The sequence below is a fragment of the Mustela putorius genome, unplaced genomic scaffold (genome assembly GCF_011764305.1).
Source record: "Mustela putorius furo isolate JIRA1106 unplaced genomic scaffold, ASM1176430v1.1 tig00537227_pilon_pilon_pilon, whole genome shotgun sequence".
Lineage (NCBI taxonomy): Eukaryota > Metazoa > Chordata > Mammalia > Carnivora > Mustelidae > Mustela > Mustela putorius.
This window is the reverse complement of record NW_025422368.1, coordinates 30,071,579-30,093,889: the sequence shown is the minus strand read 5'-3', so window position 1 is coordinate 30,093,889 and position 22,311 is coordinate 30,071,579. Positions and strand designations below refer to the sequence as shown.

Sequence of the window (22,311 nt, the reverse complement as noted above, 5' to 3'; positions counted from 1 at the left end):
AGAGCACCTGAGAATCTAATTCCAGTTCACTACAACATGCGGCAGTGGGTGTCTAGAAGTTAAAACACTCTTAAATTTTACAGTTCTTTTTACTGATAAATATTTGCCAACATATCTTGTATAATCAGACATATTTTAAGAGCTTGGAAGTTCTACTCATTTAAAATGACACAAGCTAGTTGAAGAGCAGCCTCAGCAGACAGCAGGGGAGCGGCGGGGTGGGGGGTGGGGGTGCAGCAAAACTGGGCTACAGGAGGCCCACAGTGTCAGGACCCTCTGAACGGTTTTGCTTTCTTTTTCTCCACTATTCTGTTTTGTCAGTTAAAGGGGAATTTGCTCAATATTTCTGTTTTTGTAAGTAATTCTTTTGCTTTATGTTTTTAAATAAAGAAAAAATGTATAGACATTTGTTTTGGCTGTTTTATTAGGATGTATAGCTAACAATATGTCAGGGATTTTGGTTGCTATCTGACATACCACACATAAATAAACAGTGCAGCTGGCTCAAGGCTCTCGCCCATTTTGGAAAACAGAGGAACACGACGGTAGCCTGCGAAAGGAATCATATCCAATTAGGACAATAAAAATCAATCAGTAGTGTTCTCGATAGTGCTACTGAGACTATCTTTACTAAGCCTATGGAAAAACTATGACCACATTGTTATATTCCTCTTGCATATAAGAGAAAATATCTGAAGTTTCGATTCTACTTCTTACTGCCAAACACTAAGCACATAGATCACACTTCTCCCTCAAAGTGCAGTATGCTAAATTCGCCACCACCCTTCTGCTGCAGGAAGACTCTGGTTCTGGGATACCGCTCAGATGGTGCTAGAGAAGTAAACACACTGAGACAAGGTAATTCGGGGCATTGTATAAATCATCTCCGCAAGCTGACGGCAACATTAAGTCGGCCCTGGAAAGAGTCAAGAAAGGATCATCTTGGGCTCCCAGGCCCTTATGGGCTGGAAGATGAGTCCCTGCTTCTCCCTTCTCTTTGATTCCCATGCTTTATTTCTCTGTGGTAGTCATGATCAGTCTTAATTGAAACAAAAGAGCAACGATCCATGTAAAGAAATGCTAAGACATGCCATGTTTGTCTAATTTATCTTCCTAGCAATCTCAAACCACAATCCCACCTTCCACATGAGAACACATTTCTATACTACCACTGAGAGAAAATATGTGTCAATGCATAAAAGTTCCTTTACCTCTGACTGTCATGGATAGAGCTATCTGATGTATCAATTTGTTTCTTTGGTAAATGCAAGTTCTAATGGTCAGCACAATCATCTTACTTTTCAGAATATTACCTTTGTTCATGCATAGAACTGGTAAAGTATATTGGCCAAGAAACTCATTTCCAGTTATTAGACCTTGACTTTCAACAACAAAACGTATCAGAGCCAATTCTGGCACCTGAATAATGAATGTGAATGTTTCATTCCATCTTGGACAAAAAGCTGAAATATAAAGGAAGATGTCATCAAAGAATCATAGACACTATGTCTAGGGAGTACTGCATGGTATCTGTTCTCTGAAATTTTTTTCTTTTCAACACTTACTAATATTAATGGTTTATGTTTTAGAGCACTTGAATTTTTCGCACACCCATTGAGAAAGGAATATTGATGACAATAACAATAATTATTAGGTTTTTAGTATTGCTGGGCAATAAGATAAGAGCTTTAAGTAGATAATCTCATTTCAACCTTACAATAACCCATCAGGGTTATTACTATTCACATTTATGGATGAGAAAATTGAGCCGGAAAGATGTTACGTAACTTCCTCAAGGTTTCACATACACAGCAAGTAAGTGACAGGGCAGGAATTCAAACAAATGGAGTCCAATTTCAGAGCGAAGCATTTCAACACTTGGCAATATGACTGCTGGGTTCGGGCATTTCCCTAACAAAGGAGTTAAATGCCGTCATTTTTCTATACCAGCTCCTATTATGGGATGAGCTCCGTAGATAGTTGTTGGCCTGAGAGCTAGGTGCTCCAAAGCCAGCCTTTGATCCTTCTTTTGAATAAGTGCTCATTTTAAAGTCCCAGGTGTTGAGTCATTTAGATCTTCAGCAAAATAATCATCCAAACAACAATCTCTTGCCAAATAAGAAATCCAAATTGTGTCAAAATATAACCCAAATCATCCAATACTTAAGCATAATTTAATGGAATCAAGAAATTCACATCCTGATCAAATATATAGTCTACTTAGGTTCAGAGAGAAATAATATGTATCACTTTCATGTACAAAGGTAATGCTATGCTTGCTACGTAAGTAGGTTTTGTTCTTCAAGTTACTTTTCCAGAAGCATTAAAGAATTTGTGACTAATTACATTTTCTGTTTTCTGGGTGACTCTGTGGTCACAAGCACACATTTACCAGATAGCAATCCAGGATGAAGTCTATGCCCATGAAAATATTAAACCAATTGGCTCATGCTGGTATAATGAATATATTACTTTGGCTTAAGAAAAGAATTAATTCCATGGAGTGCAAGGGCAGATCTAAGAGTCAATTTTTTTATAGACACTTTAAAATGGGCACAAAATTCTTATACTGATTTGTCTTCCTCCTCTAACCCTACTTCCCTATAAACTCTCTCTCTCTCACACACACACATACACACACAAATCATACGTATCATTTAAGAAAGCCCTTTTAATAAAGAAGAAGAAAAAAAGAGAGAGAAAGAAGGAAGGAAGGAAGGAAGGAAGGAAGGAAGGAAGGAAGGGAGGAAGAGAGGAAGGAAAGAGGGAGAGGACGACACCACATCTGATGGTGACAAGCACAGTTTTCTCTAGCGTGACCAAAACTGAAAAATTACTTCCACACCTTATCCAAACGTGATCTTTTTCCTTCCAGACTCTCATTTCTCTTATTCTACCACAATTACTTTAGTAGCTAAGCCATCCTAGGATCCCCCTTGTCCAGCTACCTAGACTTTTGTTCCTGCTAGTCTTCCTCATGTGCATCCTCCACTCCTTTTCTGATGCCATGGGCCTTCTTTGACTGGAATTCCTCACCCTCTCGCCATGAATCATATCCTGACTCTATTTGTAATTCTCATCTCCTTGCATACACTGCTTTCTACCCAGCCTGCAGAAACAATCTCCCTAAAGCTCAACTATGTTAGTGCTATCTCCCTGTTTAAGAGTTTTAATTTTGTTCATTTTCTACAGAAAAGACATTACCCAACACCTTATCATGCCTTTCCCAATTTTCCATGACCATCCCCAACATAACTTTTTCATTTTACCTCACCCTGTATTTCACCCATATTAAACTTCTGTATTTTTCCCTAGCGTGTTTGGATTTAGTCTTCTCCAGGTTTTAGGGCTCAATCTCTGTAAAAAATTCTATTCATTCTCCAAGAACCATCTCCCAATTTGCCTGTTCCACTAGAATTCTTTTACCTTCCTTGAAATACTAATGACTCTATCATACTAGTTTTATTGTATCTTATCTCCCATATCAAATTGAAAACTATCTTCAATAGAGTTGATTTGGACATACATAGTAATACATTAAGTACACAGAGATTTTAAGTTTCCTTGATACTGATCACCTGGCTTCTAATAACAGAGACTCAGTATTGTTAGATAAAGTAAATTTAATTTCTGTAGGAATATTTCCATAAAACTCAGGAATATAATCTAAATTCTAATGGGAACTAGAATCATATTATAATATGATTATATATCATATAATTATATAATATATATTATTATAATCATATTATAAGAATAAATAAATGGTCTATGCATTTTGTCATGAAGATTCAAGTAGGGGGATGAAGAGAACAAGAGATAGGGTACTACAAGCTTGCTGACGTAAGCAGTTATCTTTTCATGACACTGCCATTGTAGTATGCCTTCAAATCCAAGGCTTGCCAAATAAGCCGAGGAGTCATCACCAACATCCTTTCCTATAGATAACCTAGGATAAGGTAGCCAAAATTTCCCACATCTTTCTTCCATACCCTTTGCCCGAGGGAAACACTGGAGGAGTATTTGGGGTGTCAATACAAGGACAGATGGTGGGTATTATTAGAGATTATCACCGAAGGGGGGAAAAAAAAAGAAAGAGTAGTATGACTGCACCTGTTTTTTCATTGGTGCCATTTAACTGGGCACATATTTGCAGACTCTGAACTGAAGCCCTCTACACTTTGGAAATATCCACACAAAGAAGATTCTAGACTCAGGAGTCAGTTCCAAGGTCTTCTCCAAGGTGACCCTGACTAAAGGTCAATCCCAGGAATCTACACTTTAATGTCCTTAATGACTTCCACCTCAGCGAAGATGTGATGCTGTTAGTAGTGTATTACATAAAATATCACGGGATGCTGGAACTAAAAATCTTACCCAAGTCATTTCTTACATTCCTACATTTCCCTTCTGGCAAAAATGACTGAATTATGAATCCAAATATAGTATGAGGAGGTTTCTATGGCATCCTTAGCCAGAGCCAAAAACCATAGACCTTTGATCTAAAATAATTCAAACAGTGAAATAAAAATGGGAAATATACTATATCAGAAAAATCATATGTTCTTTATTTTACACAAAGGCTAGAAGCTAAGTAGACTTGCAGCCATCAAAATGTCCCTTTAATTCAGCAATATAGGAAGAGACATAAAAAGGAGGTCAAAGTGAAAAAAAAGGTAGTAATTTTTCAGGTTAGATTAACTTTTGTAACTGTAATCTGAAAATACATCTAAACAATACATTGAATCATTATCAGATTGTTTTCGCTGCATATAACACTTTGGTCATCTTAAACCTAATGCAAAGCCCTTGTCTTATGAATAATAAAGATGTCTCAAAATTCTATAAATAAATAAATTTTAAGCTTTCCAACAAGAAGCCTAGTAGAAGTTCAATAAAAATATATTAGGAGCTCACCATTTCTTTTAATTACACGAGTCTGCTGTCTCACATGATCATCTGGAACACCAAAAATTTCTAGAATCACTAGTGTGTTAGCTTTGTTAGATGATGAATTGTTACTGGGAGGTAACTGGATACCACTGATAAGCTGCACAAAAATATTTGAATGCAAAAATTTAATAGGATTTCAAACTGTGTAATCATGTAATTTCAAAATAAAATATATATACCAAAAAAATGACAGACTCTCAGTTCCCACAAAAAAATTAAAAATGGAATATAATGCACATTTTAAACCTTAACTCTTATTCTCAAGGTGAATACTAGGAATATGTCTACATTATTCCATTTTACCAGTATATAATTATAGTAAAATTCACATTGAGTTTTATAGTTCAACATATTTTTTTATTCTTAAAGTCTTTATTATAGTTGTCATAAGGCATTGCTTAAAAGTATTATTATAATCATAGTCTACTGTAATTCAGGCTGAATTACTCTGTCAACATGAACTATGTTGAAATTCATACTACATGTAAATAGTAAAAAAATATAAATAATAGTAATACTACTTCTAAAATATAAGAAAGAAACACTGCATAATTTCTTATGACAGCACTTTTTGATAGTATAATTTACATTTGGGTAATTTATGATAAAATTTTATATTACCTATTATTATCAATATTATCATAAGTAATGTGAATCTGACAAAATCAATGATTTCATACATATATTAGGGACTGGGTATCAGAGAAACACTTAAAGTAATTAACAATAGTTTTAACCTTGTATTGTCAAACTAGCTGTTGAAACTAAGTTTTGTCTTTAAGAGACAAAGTCTAAATGAAAAACACTATTTCAGTGTGCTGATTTGTAAAACATAATGATATAAAAATCGAGGCATAATTTCAATTTCTGAAGATCATAATAAAGAGGAACAAAATAAATAATTGTTTGGAAAAAAAAGAAAGAAAAGAAAGGAAAAGGAAAAAAAGAAACAGAAGGAACAGAGGGAAAAAAAAAGAAAAAGTGTCAGTGTATTTTTCCTTTCCTATATCCACATATTATAACATTAGCTGGAAACCAGAGTGACTGTGCAAATATTTAACAACAACTATAGAATGGGCATTGATCAATCAGCCTAATTAGACATCGATGAAGTTAGAACATTGGCCATAATCAATAAGTACACTGATAGCAGAGCTTCCCAGGTGAGTATCTCCTCCGCAGGTAATAGACCCTTACCAATATGGAGAAGGTTTGGCTTTGGTGCAACTCGTGTCAAAAAAAAAAAATTGTCTGACTAAAAAATAATAACAATTGAATATGAAACCTGAAAAAAAATTTAGAGGTTATTATTCAAATACTTTTTATACTCTGATTCACAGAGCCCTTCCAGGGGCCACCACAGAGATAGATGTCAAAAAGAAAACCCCTGGGGCACCTGGGTTGCTCAGTGGGTGGAAGCCTTTGCCTTCGGCTTGGGTCATGATCCCAGAGTCCTAGGATGGAGCCCCGCCTCGGGCACCTTGCTCAGCAGGGACCCTGCTTCCCCCCCTCTCTCTGCCTGCCTCTCTGCCTACTTGTGATCTCTGTCTGTCCAATAAATGAATGAAATCTTTAAAAAAAAAAAAAGAAACAAAGAAAGAAAAGAAAAAGAAAACCCTTGATGGTCAACTAGAGTACCTCTGGTTTCATCTATTGGCCTTATGCATAAAATTTTTGAACTTAGAAAATGGTTGCATCACTTTTATAAGTTTGAAAATGATTGACCTAATCCAAAACTCTCAATTTGCATATGAGGGAGATTAAATCAGAAATGTTGAAATGTCTTCATCAAGGACATAAAGCTAATGGCAAAACAAGATTTCCTGATTTCCAAAGCATGTCTTCAACAATTTGTACAAGTTGTAATAAAAGCTCTCCAGAATGATCAAACCAAGAGAGAAGGACCCACATGGATATTTATGGCAGCAGTTTCTCAGGAAAATCATTAATCCTGCCTATTTTATATCATGTCACTTACATCCCTCTATAAGACCCTTCAGAAACAAAGAGGTGGCATTTGTAAGCATCTTCCATCTTTGCTTTCTCAATAAAAGAGCACATCCATTCTCTTTACTATTCTCAAATTGAAAAAGAAATCATTCAACTAACTGACATACATTGAGCATATACTTTGTGTCAGGCACTGTGGAGAAGACTTGAATAAATATGGTCCTTATCCTTCCAGAACTTTCAGACAAGAGAGGAAGACAAGCCCAAGTAAATAAACAATTACAGGCAACTCCATGTTATTGAGTTTTGTTTTCTTCTACTTTGCAGATATTGCAGTTTTTTACAAACTGAAGGTTTGTGGCAATTCTGCAATGAACAAGTCTATGGGCACCATTTTTCCAACAGCTGTGGTTCACTTCATGTTCCTCTGTCACATTTTGGTAATTCTCACACTATTTCAGATTTTGTCATTATTCTTATAGTTCTTATGGGGATCTGTGATCAGTGATCTTTGATGTTACTATTGTAATTATTTTGGGGGTGCCACCAAGCATGTCCATGTCAGACAGCAAACTAATACATGTGTGTGTTCTGACGGCAGATGGGGCAGAAACAGCAAGAGAACTACAGTCAGAGCTGAGCCTGAAGATGTGACTGAATTATTCAAATCTCATGATCAAACTTGAACGGATGAGGAGTTGTTGCTGATGGATATGAGCAAAGAAAGCAGTTTCTTGAGCTGGAATCTACTCCTGGTGAAGATGCTGTGACAATTTTTGAAATGACAACAAAGGACTTAGAAGACTACATCAATGTAGTTGACCAAACAATACCACAGCCACCCCGACCCTGAGCAAGCGCCCCCGTCCTCAATCAGCAGCCATCCACATCCAGGCAATACCCTCCACCAGCCAAAAGACTGTGACCCCCTGAAAGCTCAGACGATGGTTAGCATTTTTTAGTGACAAAGTATTAATTAAGGTATGTACATTGTTTTTTTAGATATAATACCATTACACACTTAATAGATTATAGTATAAACATAACTTTCATATGCTCTGGGGAATCAAAGAGTTCATTTGACTTGCTTTATTGTGATATTCACTTTCTTGTGGTGGTCTGGAACCAGACCTGCAATATCTCTGATGGAGGCCTGTGTAATAGAGTGGCGTATTGCATGTGTATGCACCTATAGGGGGTATGAAAAAACAAAACTACAAAAAGAAGCCTAACTAATTCAGTGTAGGGGAAAACAATCCCAAAAAGAAGTGACCCTTAAGTCTTGAAAAATGGGTCTGAATCAACAGGCAGGTGAGGGATGGAAGAATGACCCAGTCAAAGGAAAAAGCGTATGTAATGCATGGAATTGTCATATGATTATAGAGTAAGTGTAAGACTAGAAGTCGTGAGAGATGGGCCTAGAGAATTAGGCTAAGCCCTGACTAAGCAAGCAAGCATGACGCCCAAAGAAACGTTAAGTAGGTATGATGAGATTAGCACTGGAGCATGTCATCTCTGGACAACTTGTGGAAGATAATCAGCAGGACTGAGACAGGCTATGTGAAAAACCCTTAAGACTTATAATGTGTTGGAATAATGTGATGCCAAGTAACAAATTCCTTAAAAGGGGTGGGGGTGGAGAGTGGCAGATGGAATCAGACCAAGGGATTGGATAAGGAAGACTTCTCGAATCAATAAAATTTAGAGATGGGACACAGGAAGTGACAGATGTGGAACAGAGGAATGATTCCCAATGTTTTAGCCTGAGTTAATTGACACAATGAATTCAATGGAGTTCAATGACATTTAAAGAAAGTAAGATTGGATTAGGGAGGGATATTCAGCCTTTAATATGATAAGGTTGACAGAGCAAGGATTAAACAGGTAAGGATGTTAAGTAGAATATTTAAAGTATGTCTTTACATTCCAGAAATGAAGTCAGATTAAAGATTTGAGTATTGTTGGCAGTTAAAACCATAAATGTATATAAAAGGACATAGGATAATATTTAGTTTGAGATGAGGATTAAGAAAAAGCCTTGGTCTAACAGACACATGAAAAAAATGCTCCATATCACTCAGCATCAGGGGAGTAGAAATCAAAACCACAATGAGATATCACCTCATACTGATCAGAATGGCTGAGATTAACAAGACAGGAAACAAGAGTTGTTGGCAAGGGTGTAGAGAAAGGGGAACCCTCTTAATCTGTTGGTGGGAATGCAACCTGGTGCAGCCACTCGGGAAAACAATATGGAGGTTCCTCAAAAAGTTAAAAATAGAGCTACCCTATGACCCAGCAATTGCACTACTGGGTATTTATCCAAAGGATACAAAAATAATGATTTGAAGGGATACATGTACCCCAATGTTTATAGCAGACAGATAACATATAATTTCATTCATGTGAAATTTAAGAAGCAAAACAGATGAACATATGGGAAGGGAAGGAAACATAAAATAAGATAAAAACAGAGAGGGGATAAAAATATATGTTTATAAAAAATAAAAAATTAATTAAAAAAAAGCAAAAAAAAAAAAAAAACAAAGAGGGTGGCAAACCTTAAGGACTCAACTCTGGGAGACAGGGCTGCTGGAGGGGAGGGAAGTGGAGGCTGGGGTAACTGGGTGAGGAGGGCATGAGATGTGATGAGCCTCGGTGTTATATGCAACTGATGAATCACTAAATTCTACCCCTGAAAATAGTAATATGCTATATGTTAACTAAACTGAATTTAAGTTAAAAATTTAAAAAAAAGAAAAAGCCTTAACAATACAAATACGTCAGAGGTAGGTAGAGTAAAGGAACCCACAAATCTGAGAGAGAAAGAATCACTTAGGAGGAAGAAAAAGAGAGAGAGAAAGGAAAACCCAGATGCACAGCAAGGAGATTTGTGAGAAGGAGGAGAGGACCATACAAAGTTACTGATTTCATCCCTTTTTCTCACTGAAACAGCAACTACAACACTACATTTGGTGTTGTAAAACACAGCCTTTTGCATTTTTTTCATTCACACAAAAAGGCAACAGGAAGACACTGGTTCAGATGTGGCAAGATGTTGAAATACCACCTACCTCACTATAGTGGCTGAAGAGATCAACAGAAATGTAAAGGCACTAAAAGAAGTCAATGGAACTTAAAATATTAATGTATACTTTCTAGCTTATATCATAACCAAAAAGTAAAAGAAAAAGTTACTAACCTTTTAAATGTTTGTATTAAAAAAATTCAAAAAGAGGGTGCCTTGCTGTCTTAGTCAGTTATGCATCTGCCTAACTCGGGTCATGATCCCAGGGTCCTGAGATCAAGTCCCACATGAGGTTCTCTGCTCAGTGGGGAACCCGTTTCTCCCTCTGTAATCTCTCTCTCTCCCTCTTAAAGAAATAATTTAAAATTAAAAAAAAAAAAGAATGTCGAAGCTATGATAATATTTGCAAAGCAAACTTAATGGAGAATATTTTGCTGGATCCTAGAAAGAGTATCAACTAATGGGTTGGGGGCTGCATCCAGGGCTGGAGGCTATTTCTACCCTATATGCCCCTACTTGTAGAGTCACAAGATCCAGGGCTCAGTCAGTTAAGCAGCCCACTCTTGATTTTGGCTCAGGTCACAATCTCAGTTTTGTGGGATCCAGCCCTGAGATACCCTCTGTGCTCAGCATGGAGCGTCCTTGTCCCTCTCCGCCACCCTTTTCCTTGCACTCTATATCTCTCTCAAACAAATAAAATCTTTAAAAAAAAAAAAAATTAGGGGCACCTGGGTGGCTCAATGGGTGAAAGCTTCTGCCTTTGGCTCAGGTCATGATTTCAGAGTCCTGGGATTGAGCCCTACATCGGGCTTTCTGCTCTGCTCAGCAGGGAGCCTGCTTCCTCCTCTCTCTCTCTCTGGCTGCCTCTCTGCCTCAGAGATCTATGATCACTGTCTGTCAAATAAATAAATAAAATCTTTTTTAAAAATTAGAAAAATCCCTAACAACCAAGCAAAAAGTCGATACCGTCTTCCCTGGTACTATTTCCCACAGTGGCCAGGATCATTTCTGTCTCATTCAACTTTGCTCTACTCTCTTTACACATTAATCTCTCGAAAACAGCAACAGCTCTTAAATCTCCTTTCTCAACTGGGACAAAAAGGCTAGGACCAGAAGTGGATGAAAGTGGTCCCCCAAGTCCCGTGCCATTAAGACACAAGAGGAAGGAGCCTAGAGAGGAAGGCTTCTGAAGGCCATGCTGTCTGGGTTGGAGCATCTGGGGCACCAGAGCAGGTAAGCCCCCACCAGACAGCACAGCCAGCAGCATTCCCTTCTATCAGAACTGCAGACCCAAAAATCCTCACCAGGGACAGCAATCCAAGTACCGAAATTCCAGAACAGAATCTGAAATGGTTCATATGGTTCTAGGAGCAACGAGCTAAACCAAGAGATGGACCAAAAAGCCCTACCCACCCAATTTGTTGCAAACCACAGGTGCAGATACAATCTAAAATAGAATTGCTTGTAACTAAGAGGAGAGAAAAAGCTAAGGGTCTTTCAGAAGATACAGGGACATTTAAAAGAAAAGGAAATAAATATAGCACTTGGGTTATAGAAGAATAAGAAAGTTTTCAAAAAGTCTATACTATTGGAAACAATAAATTTTAGACAACTACCTTTGCTCCCAATAAAACCACATAGGATTTAAGAAGTAGGGGTGGGGTGGTGGGGAAGGAGCTGGTAAGGAAGCAGAATGAGGTAAATAAAAATTGGAAGAAAGAAACTGGTAATGCAGGAGAAAAATCCACATCTACATTAGAATCGGTGAAGAATAAAATCAAATATGGAGGAAAACCAAAGGCAGAAAAAAGAGTGATAGAGTTGACAGGAATTAGTAAATACGCAGGCAGATACTCAAGAAAAGCATATGGATGACTTTTGGTTTCTAAATACTAATCAACAAATATTCAGAGACTAGGGGCAAAAATCTGGAGCTGTGAAAGTCTAATTCTAGAGATTAACGAAAAAGCAAAGAGCTCCTAAATAAAGTCGCATATCCACAGAGTAACTAGTGGGCTGAACTCAAGACTTCTCTATTACAATATTAAATGCCTAAAGACAATGGAATACATAGACTTTGGAGAGGAGAAGCTTTCAGCTTCAGTATTTCTATTCACAAGCAGGTAATCATTCATGCAAAAAGCCAATAGAAAGATTTTTCAGATATGGAGAGATAGTGAAATACCACCCACCTATAATATTGAAAAAGATGAACAGAAATTTAAAGGATATTAAAGGAAATGGAACTCAAAATATTAGTGCAGACTCTATAGCTTATATAATAACAAAAAAAGTGGGGGGGGAGAAAAAAGTTTTTCATCTTACCCTTATTGTAAGTGTAACTGGATCAGTGTCTCTTGGTGTTTCATTTGGATCAAACTGTGTTTCAATATCTCTTAGGAAATGTGGTTTCAAAATATATCCAGAACCACCGTTATCCAAAAATTTCCCAATTTGAAGATCCATAGGCAGACCAGGGGTCTGGAAATTTAAGGCCACTGTCAGAAAAAAAGTATTTTGATATTCTCAGGAAAGAAAGGGTACAACTAAAGAAGTACAGTTCGAAGATTTACTAAAACCGAATTAATGGCTTTTATATATCCAAACATTTTAAGAACAAGCATCATTAGCCAAATAATTCCAGACTTTTAAACATGTCTTCCTGCCATGTATATACTAATGTATGAAGGTGAGCTTTAATTTTTAAATTATTTTATAGCTTTGAGTTAAAATCAAAATGATACACAGTAGAGATTACAGAATAGCAATGTGTAGGTCAGATGACATTCAGGAAGTATGAGAATAGAGAAAATCAGTACACTTCATGATGGAAGAAAAGACACCAAGTATATTCTAAATTTTTAGGTCCAAAGAGATACTGTTACCACTTGAAGAGAAAGTGACAAAGAAGCAGAACAATAATTGCTATTAAAATACAGAAGTCCTTCCTTAGAGGTTGGTAAATAGCCACTATAGGCAGTACCATCCTCCACTCCCCTCAAATCCCCCTCACCCACCAAACCTAACCCGACTCTCCACCTCCCTCCATAAACCTATGGGCCTTGCCACAATCCAGGAGCAGAGGGGTTCACACAGGTGCCTTCTGACTGGTGAGTGCCCCTGCTAGAACAGCTCATCAATTTGGAATAGGGAGAGTCTGGTAAAGACAAATAACAGAGCTATGTAATCCCATTTACTTTTCAATACTGTGAATGCGGAAGCTGGTGTAAAGTATAAAAAGGTAGAGGTCCCTTGATTTAAAGAGGCCCTTAGCAAATCTTTCAAGCAAAGGATTTGATATTCACTGTCCTCTTACATCCATTTTGATGTCTTTTTTCCCCCTTCCTACACTTCTTTTATGCCAACTTTTCATGAACTTAACCTCCGTGCCCCTAACCCTCACTTAGAGTTACCCTCTCTGACCCATTTAGGAATAACTTCTGCTCTTGAAACCAGTGATTCATCATTATCGCCTGATCCCAAAACACCCAGGGCCAAAAAAAACGTACTTGGGAAGCTCTTCATAAATCTTTCATTAATTCACGAAATGAACTTATTTTATCTTATTTTTCCAGAAACTCAATATTCTATAGAACATACCCATTTGACAACCTATATTCCAAAATTCTTGAGGATTAAAATTAGAGGAGTCTGCTCTCATTGCTTTGGGATAAATTCTGGTAATGAACATCCTGGTGTGAAGAATAAACTCGTGGGCTAAAAAATATATATATTAGAACATTGTGAAAGATTTCAAGTAAATAAACTGCTATGCTTCTATATATTATATAATTCTACAATTGTTTCAGTACCTTTGATATGTATGTTTTAGCAAAAATATTTGCAATTCATGGACATCAAAATAAATCCATGTTTTTGTTTGACAGCATAATTCATGGTTATTGAAAAGTTAATGTCTTTTTTATTACACCATTTTATGTATACTAATCATTCACTTAAGGACAAATGATTAAATAATATAATTGCTTTTTAAATCCAAATTACTCTCACTTTAACATAAGAATATATAAAATTCCCAAATAAAATGGATCAATTTTTTTTAAAAAGATTTTTTTAATTTATTTGACAGAGAGGGACACAGCGAGAGAGGGAACACAGCAGAGGGAGAGGGAGAAGCAGGCTTCCCACCAAGCAGGGAACCCGAAGCGGGGCTTGATCCCAGTACCGAGGGATCATGACCTGAGCCAAAGGCAGATGCTTAACAACTGAGTCACCCAGGCACCCCTGCATCCATATTTTAAAACAAGTTGTAAAATTTTGTCTTTTTTTTTTTTTTTTTTGCTTTGGTTTTCACATTAGGGCAGAATCACATGTAAGCCATATAAAGACATATAATGCCATCCAAATGAACCCAGTTGAAGAGCCAACAGATTCTCAGGGTTGAAAGGAATGTTAAAGTTATTCAGTTCAGCTCCCAACCCTAACCACCAAAGTATCTTCCCCCCAAACTGAAAAAAACAGAGATTGAAGAAATCTTCAGTTGAAGATTTCTTCAATCTCTGTTTTCCTCTCTCCATTGAAAGAGAACCTGCTTCCTCCCAGTACAGCAGTCCCCCCACTTCTCCATGGTTTTACTTCCAGTGGTCTCGGTTACCTACAGTCAGGCAGGGTCCAAAGCAGATGATCCCACTTCTGACAAATCACCAGACGTTTGCTAGCACCCTAACAATGCATCACAATGCATGTATCATTCACCTTATCTCATCTCATCTCATCTCATCACCTAGGCATTTTATCATCTCACCTCATCACACGAAAGCTGAGTACAGTACAATAAGATATTTTGAGAGAGACCACATTCACTTAAATTTTATTACAGCATATTATTATAATTGTTCTATTTCATTATTAGTTATTGTTGACAATTTCTGTGCCTAACTTGTAAATTCAACTTTATCATAGATATATGTGTATATTAAAAAACATGTTATATATAGGGCTCAATACTCCACAGGGTTAAGCATCCACTAGGGGTCTTGGAATGTATTTCCCATGATAGGGGAGAACTATGGTAGTTCTGGTTATTTTCAAATGTTTTCCTTACCAAGATAAGGTCTATACTTATAATATGCACATACAGTTATAGTCCATTTGTTTCTCTATTTTCTTATGTTTCTACTTACCTATTTTTATAAGTTTCTATTTATATATGTTCCATTTAAATCACTTGAGATTCAAAACTCTTTGTACCCTTTACCATTGGGTACAAATTTTTGAACTAGATTTCATGTTTCCCCAAGGCTTTTATTCTATCACCAAGCAGATCCTGTTCCCACAACTACTCCTGCTAATATGGTGACCAGGCCATGGTTATTGCCCATGGCCCACTACATTTGCTGGTCAAACTGGAATAGAATCAATGCCACCCTCATTCCACATACTATTCTTTAGGAAGCACTGTCAAGTAAAAAATTATAATTACTGAGGTTAATAATTATAATTAATTTCATCAGCTCTCAATTTTAGATGCTATACACTCCTGAGAGAAAGTTTATTTTGAAGCTACTCATGTATAAAGGCACCATGTATGTCCAACTATAATGATCCCTCATCCTGCCCTAAGCAGGATATTTATCTTTTGGTGAGATGTGTACTCTTCTGGATCTTAATCTTTCCTATCTACAAAGTGATAAACACAATAAACACAAATGATTATCTTAACATAACATGATCTTGTTACTTCTGAAGTTGACCTTTAGAAATTAAACATGCCATGTTATTATAAATGGAATGTATGGGGGTGCCTGGGTGGCTCAGTGGGTTAAAGCCTCTGCCTTCGGCTCAGGCCATGATCCCAGGGTCCTGGGATCGAGCCCCGTATCGTACTCTCTGCTCAGGAGGGAGCCTGCTTCCTCCCCTCTCTCTGTCAAATAAATAAATAAAATCTTTAAAATAAATAAATAAATGTAATGTATGTTCATTTTAGATAAATGAGAAAAGCAAATTAGAAAAAATACGAACCAAAACTATGTATAATCTTGTCACTTAATTAATAACCAGTAACCTCTTGGTATATATCTTTTCACTCTATTTTCATAGATATAATCGTATTTTTTAATTGAATCATATTGTTTGTTCCCTTTTATAAACTTCTACTTTTTCACTTAAAAATAACATAAAAAAATTCATTCCATTTCAATAATATTTACTTACTACATTATTTTTAAATAATTGAAAAGTATCCATGCATATAAAAAGTTGTTTCTTATTTTTATGTATTAAAAAATTAGTGACATTTAAGTTTTTAATAATGATGGACATTCTGGGTGCCTGAGTGGCTCAGTCAGTTAAGCAGTTGCCTTCAGCTCATGTCATGATCCCACGATCCTGGGATTGAAGTCCTGTGTTGGTCTCCCTGTTCCGCAAGGAATCTGCTTCTCCCTCTGGCCCTCCCCTCCCCCGTTTTTTCTCTCTCTCTCCCCCACATAAATAAAATCTTTAAAAATATTTTTTTAAATGATGGACATTCTTAGAGTACAACTTCACCCACATCATTATTTAGTGTTGAATTTTGGTGCAAGAAAAATGCTGTATAATCTTTCCAAAGAAATGGCGATGCTACACCTTATGACTCTACTCAGAACTGCCAGTGCCTTTTCAATTTTTGAGCAAGTGTCTAACACAATGAGATTGAGAGAACTATAACAACTTTTGCTGTGCCCAGAGGGCTTGGCCCCTTGAAAAACAACAAAAACTATCCACTAACTTGAAAGAATAGAGACTAGCAAAGTAAGTCATTCAAATTCAAACTGGTTGGCAATACTAACAGTAAGAAATACATCTTATATCACACCCAACACACAATACACACACATAATTGTTTCATAAAAGAATACTCTTATTGCATCTCTACTCTATTATTCTATTCTATTCCATTCTATTCTACTCTATTATTTCAATGGTGGTTCAGACTTACTGAATTGATTTTTGGTCATAATCTATAGCTTAAATAACAAACAAGAAGGCCCTAAAATATCCAGAGGTCAGTTTGAAGAGATGAGATGAAGTGTATACCTCAAAACCCATGGGCCCAGAAGAGGTTAACCAACAAATATATCAGAATCCACATTTCCAAATAGCCAATAGCTGTTTTGAGTCTGTTGCAGATGCTTTCCCTGTTGTGGTGGTTCTACACAGAATAGTAGATTGCATTTTTTAAGAAGGATTTGGAGAGTCACTTGGCTGCTGAGTTAACTGTCCATTCCTTTCTAAGTTGAGGTTATCCCCCACCATACACGTCTGAGAAAAGGGTAGAGTCTGTTCCCATTCCCTATCCAAGGCCTTGTTGCATCTTTGGCTCTAGCAAACAGAATGGAATTCTCAGGTTCAGAATCAGAAGACAGTAGAAAGAAGATGCAGAGACCAATGGTCCCACTGAAGATGTGCGGAGACAGTGTGTACTCTGTACAACCATCTGGCAGCCTGGCCTGGATGCCATGTCCTTCTTCTCCCTCACCTTGGACATACAGCCTCTAGGTCTATTTAATTGTCTACCTTACGTACCTGCTGAGTTTATGTAGTTCACCATGGCTCCCTCTACCATGAGCTTCCTCATCTCTTTACTACAGGGAGTCTCCCCTTTACATTGCTATCAAAGTCATCCTTCAGAAACACAGAGGGGATGGTGTGACTCTTGAGATTTCAATCCTGTATGCCTTTGATTCTAGGACAAAGTTCACATTTCTTGTGATTTCGCTCTGTCTAACTCTGCAGCCTTATCACTCACCACTCTCCTTTCCAAATAGCTCACCAGGGCCCAACCCACAAAAGTCTCCACACTGGACATCCTCAATCAAAATTTCATGATGTAAAAAAGTTAATTAAACAGGTTCTGTGAAATCACTTATTGTGACCTGGGGCATATAGCCTTTTATTTAAGTACGTTGAAATTTCATGAGAATATAGTTTTCATAAATGTCCTTGACCAATCTTGACACCTTAGCAGTGAATACGAGTAGTTTAAGTATTACATCCATTTGAATCATAAGAATTTACCTTTCAACTTTAAAAGTTTTCTGGCTTCTGACTCCCCAATAGAATTACTTTCATTAAATTGCTGATAGAGTCTTGAATATTGAAAGCTTCTAAACTTCTCAGCTTTGGTATAAATGACAAGATCAGATAGGGCCATAGCCACTTTTACCTTTGTGGTATAAAAATAAAATGCAGTAATTTCATATTTTTGTAATAAATCATTTGAAAAACTCCTTTTCCAATAAAGAAAATATGTTTTCAGATCAATTATGAGTCTTTTCATAAGATTATCTCCCCAGAAACTAGTTGGAATGCATCAATGTAATTATTTTTCCTGATGATAGTATTTAATGCTAACATGAGACAGCATACATCTAAAATCCCAACTAATATAGTAAATATTAAAGATGACAATTATGACTATTTCCTTTTTCCCAAAAAAGGAAAATTCCCATGAATTTTATAACTCAAAGATATTTAGTCATGAGTAAGTGTATGTCCAGTGTGATCTAACATTTGGGAATGACTTTTGCTGTATGGTACACCTTTGTTCTTATACATGCCAGCATCTAGTCCCCCTACATTTCTGCTAGCCCCTTCTCAAGTTTTGTTTTGGGAAAACATTCCTTGCTCAAGCTCAGTCCATGGGCTTAAGTACTGATAATTTGGCTCAGACCTGGCTAATCAGAGCTTTGCATTTCCTTAGCAATAGCAGTTGACTCTGGGCTGTGACCATAACTAGATTCTAGTTAATGCACAAAAACATTTGCTTGGTCATCTGAGAGATAAAAAGGTCTTCCACTGGATTTGAATCTGAAAGCATACAAAGCTAAAGCTTTGCAAAGTCTTGTACCAATGTAGAGCAAATGAAGTTGGAGAAAAAAGCTCTGTGGACTTTGCTTGAGACATTATGCCATGTTATTCCCAAAATCTGAACCCCTTTCCCTGAACTTTTCATTGATGGGGCCAATTAATTCACCTTTTATTTAAACGAGCTGAATTAGTTTAATGTCACTTGTAACTCAAGATACCTTCTTTCATCGTGCTAATTTGTATAATACTACATATTATGACAGTAATTTTCTTATCTCTGACACTATGGTCTCCTTGAGGGGAGAAATATCATGTTGGTTTTATTTTGTACATTGCATAATGCCTAGTACATAAAATTCCTAAGACTGAACCATTGAGAAAACATTAAACTCAGCCAGGAGCACCTGGGTGGCTCAGTTGATTAGGTGTCTGACTCTTGATTTCAGCTCAGGTCATGATCTCATGGGTCATGGGATCGAGTGCCTGTCAGGCTCCACGCTCAGCAGGGATTCTGCTGGAGAGTCTCTCCCTCCCTCTCCCTCTGCCTCTTCCCCTACTTGTGGCCCACTCTCTCTTTCTTTCAAATTAATAAATAAATCTTTAAAAAAAAAAAAACCAACACAGGAAAAGATATAACTTTAAAATTTTCTTTTCCCATGTTAATTTTTTCCAAACAAGTTTTATAAGGAAGAAAAAGATTTTTCCCTCAAAAAAAAAAAAAAATTAATTCTCTAGTAAGAAAATACAACAACTTTTCAATCATTTGGAAGATTTTCACAAAGTATCATCTCACCCTCCTTCTCTTGAAAAGTGGTAATCCAGCTACATTTATTGTGTCTGATTTCTCTTCTGAATTGTCTTCTAAAACAGCCAATGATTTTGATTCTTTGACTTCACCATCCACATCTTGATCTATCTCTTCATATTCTGCTACCTGACCATGTTTATCAGAACCTTTTCTTGCACGAGTTTCCATTAAGGATCCTATTTTCTTGTTTCTAACTAGTATTTTGAATTTTAATACCTACAGAAATGATTTGAAAGAGAGATACAATTACACATTTACAGGGACGTTTGAATTTGAACAGTCACCGAAAAGCCTTTCACCATGCTTGCAGTTAGCCCACAGTAGTAAAATATGTTAAGAACTCCCTTCTTTTTCCATACTCCTCTAATACCTTAATAGAAACCAGTGATATTATAGTATTCACCAAAATTCACCCCAAAATAAACCTGTTATGACTGGGATTTACTGTGGCTCCATTTGTTTTACTTCCCACAAATTCCTACTGTTTTAAAAAATTGGCATACATGAAAATTATATGTATGTGTGTGTGTGTATATATATATATATACGTAATATGTGCATGTGTGTATATATACACACACTTATATTGTATATATTTGTATACACATATTGTATATATTTATGCATAATTATGTATAATGTATAATTATTACATATTATTTCTAATACATTATATAAATAAATAACTCTTTAAAAAAAGAGTGGGGGACGGAAACCTGCTGCCCAGATGCTAAGGAATTGGAAAAGACTTTATTAACAACATACATCTCTGCCTTTCTTTGCCTTTGCCTATAAAACATACCAAACTCCTGCGGCCTAATAGTAACTGACTTGAAATATTGGACTTATGGGGTAAGACTCACAATAAAAACATGAGTTTTTACCTATATCTCTATATATTCACTTTATCAACATACACTTACCTAGATGCTCACAGGAACATTTCCCAGGCAACACGTGGCAAAGAGACACCTCTATACATCATCAAAACTAAGCATTTTCATTGATCTCTTCTTACCCAGTTTTATGGATCAATATAATAATGACATGCTTTGTCTTATTAACCTGAGCTTCTCAGACAAAAGGTTACCTCTGGTGAAGGTAGTCTGTCTGGAAAATCATCAAGCATATCAGAAAGCAAGGAATCTCCAAAAACACACTGCAAAATGTCTGCCATCACTTCTTGTTGGGGAGGGGAGCAGTGGTTTTCTAAAGAGAGCACCACGGGGTAGTCAGATGTCTAAAAAATTAACCATTGCTACGGTTATTGGTCAGAACGCCTCAATAATTTTAATGCAATTAATAGAAACAGTTCATCTATTTTAAAACTTACATTCTGTTCTGTACTTTTGCAAAATAAATATTCTTTAAACTGAAAGTACTTTTGAGTTTGAGATAACAGGGAACACTAAATCGGTAGAAAAAGGAAGATTATTACAATTTATACTAGAAATATAGGAAACAACTGAAGCATCCAACAGTAGGTATTTGTTTAAATAAATTATGCCACATCCATTTAAAGGAATGATATAAATCTAGTAAGAAGAAGGTAGAGCTATATAGAAAGTTATCTATAATATAGTCTTATGAGAAAAAAAAGTTGCTAACATATAAAATTCTACATTTTAATGTTTTAAGCATATACACATTGCTTACCATAGATATTAATTTATTTAGATATTTTTAAATGTGAAGGAAAAGCCTTAGCACAGATAAGTTAGAGGAGATGTTAATATTCCACTTTTTAATCTCAACTTCTATAATCAAAACTCATGGCTTTATAATTAGAAACAAAGATAAAGATATAATAATAAAAAGAAATCATTAAGGTAAGATGGCTTTACAAAGATATTTTCTGCCTTTTGTCACCACTGTACATTTGAAATATGCCTCAAAATAGAGAAATAACATTTATTTTGGGGTCTCATTCAAAATTATTTTCTATATTTTGTTTCCTATATATTTTTCAGGGCACAATTTTACCAACTTATTAACCAACCATGGACTTGCAAGGTCTGTTGCATTATCACAGACCTTTGAATAGGAGATACAATATTATGCTTTTTAAATGTATTTTAGTTTCTTGTGGCTGCTATAGCAATTGACCACAAACTTGGTTGAAACAAGAAAAATTGATTCCTTCATAATTCTACGGGCCAAACTTTTAACCTCAGGTTCACTGGCTAAAATCAAGGGAGTAGCAGACTCTAAGTGAAATCTATTCCTTGCCGCTTACAGCTTCTGGTGGTTGCCAACTTTCATTGGCTTGTGGCTATATCATTCCAATCTCTACCTCTCATCTTCATATTGTCTCCTCTTCTGTGTGGCATTGGGGCCCACCCAGCTAATCTAGGATAATCACCTCATCTCCAGGTCTTTGATTTCATCCATTTGCAAAGATTCTTTTTCCAAATAAATTAACATTTATAGGGTCCAGGAATTAGAACCTTTGCAGGTCCTTATTCAGCCGACTAGAATAACCTCATATATACTCACATATCTATATATATGCCCTAGTCTAATATTAAGAGAACAGTGTAAATTTTTTTTTCCAAATATAAAAGCTGATTTTGAGAATAGGTGAAGTGATGGCCTAGCAGGCAGATCTCTTAATTAGCCCTTGACATTCACTGGGGAAACTTCTTTTTTTGGGGGGTCTTATGTGGTCCTTGGCTCCACCTTCAAGGAAGGTCCTCTTGACTTTTATCCTCAACCACATTTAAAGTCAGTACTGAGGAGTCTGCTTTCCTTATTACCAGGCTAC

The 22,311-nt window shown here is 36.3% G+C and overlaps 1 protein-coding gene across 3 annotated transcripts in view; it reads right to left on the bottom strand.

Annotated features, from left to right (window-relative positions):
• Positions 1-416: 416 nt before the first annotated feature.
• Positions 417-22,311, bottom strand: part of PLCZ1 (phospholipase C zeta 1) — a 47,623-nt gene continuing 25,728 nt past the window's right edge. For all 3 annotated transcript variants that reach the window (XM_004755739.2, XM_045073339.1, XM_004755742.2), the window contains 8 exons: positions 20,638-20,787; positions 19,533-19,763; positions 17,948-18,095; positions 13,532-13,648; positions 12,257-12,429; positions 4,918-5,050; positions 1,314-1,463; positions 417-550 (listed from right to left, as the gene is read on the bottom strand). In XM_004755739.2, coding sequence (XP_004755796.1) covers positions 465-550; positions 1,314-1,463; positions 4,918-5,050; positions 12,257-12,429; positions 13,532-13,648; positions 17,948-18,095; positions 19,533-19,763; positions 20,638-20,787 — 1,188 coding nt within the window. In that variant the 3' untranslated portion in view covers positions 417-464. The remainder of the gene's footprint in view (positions 551-1,313; positions 1,464-4,917; positions 5,051-12,256; positions 12,430-13,531; positions 13,649-17,947; positions 18,096-19,532; positions 19,764-20,637; positions 20,788-22,311) is intronic.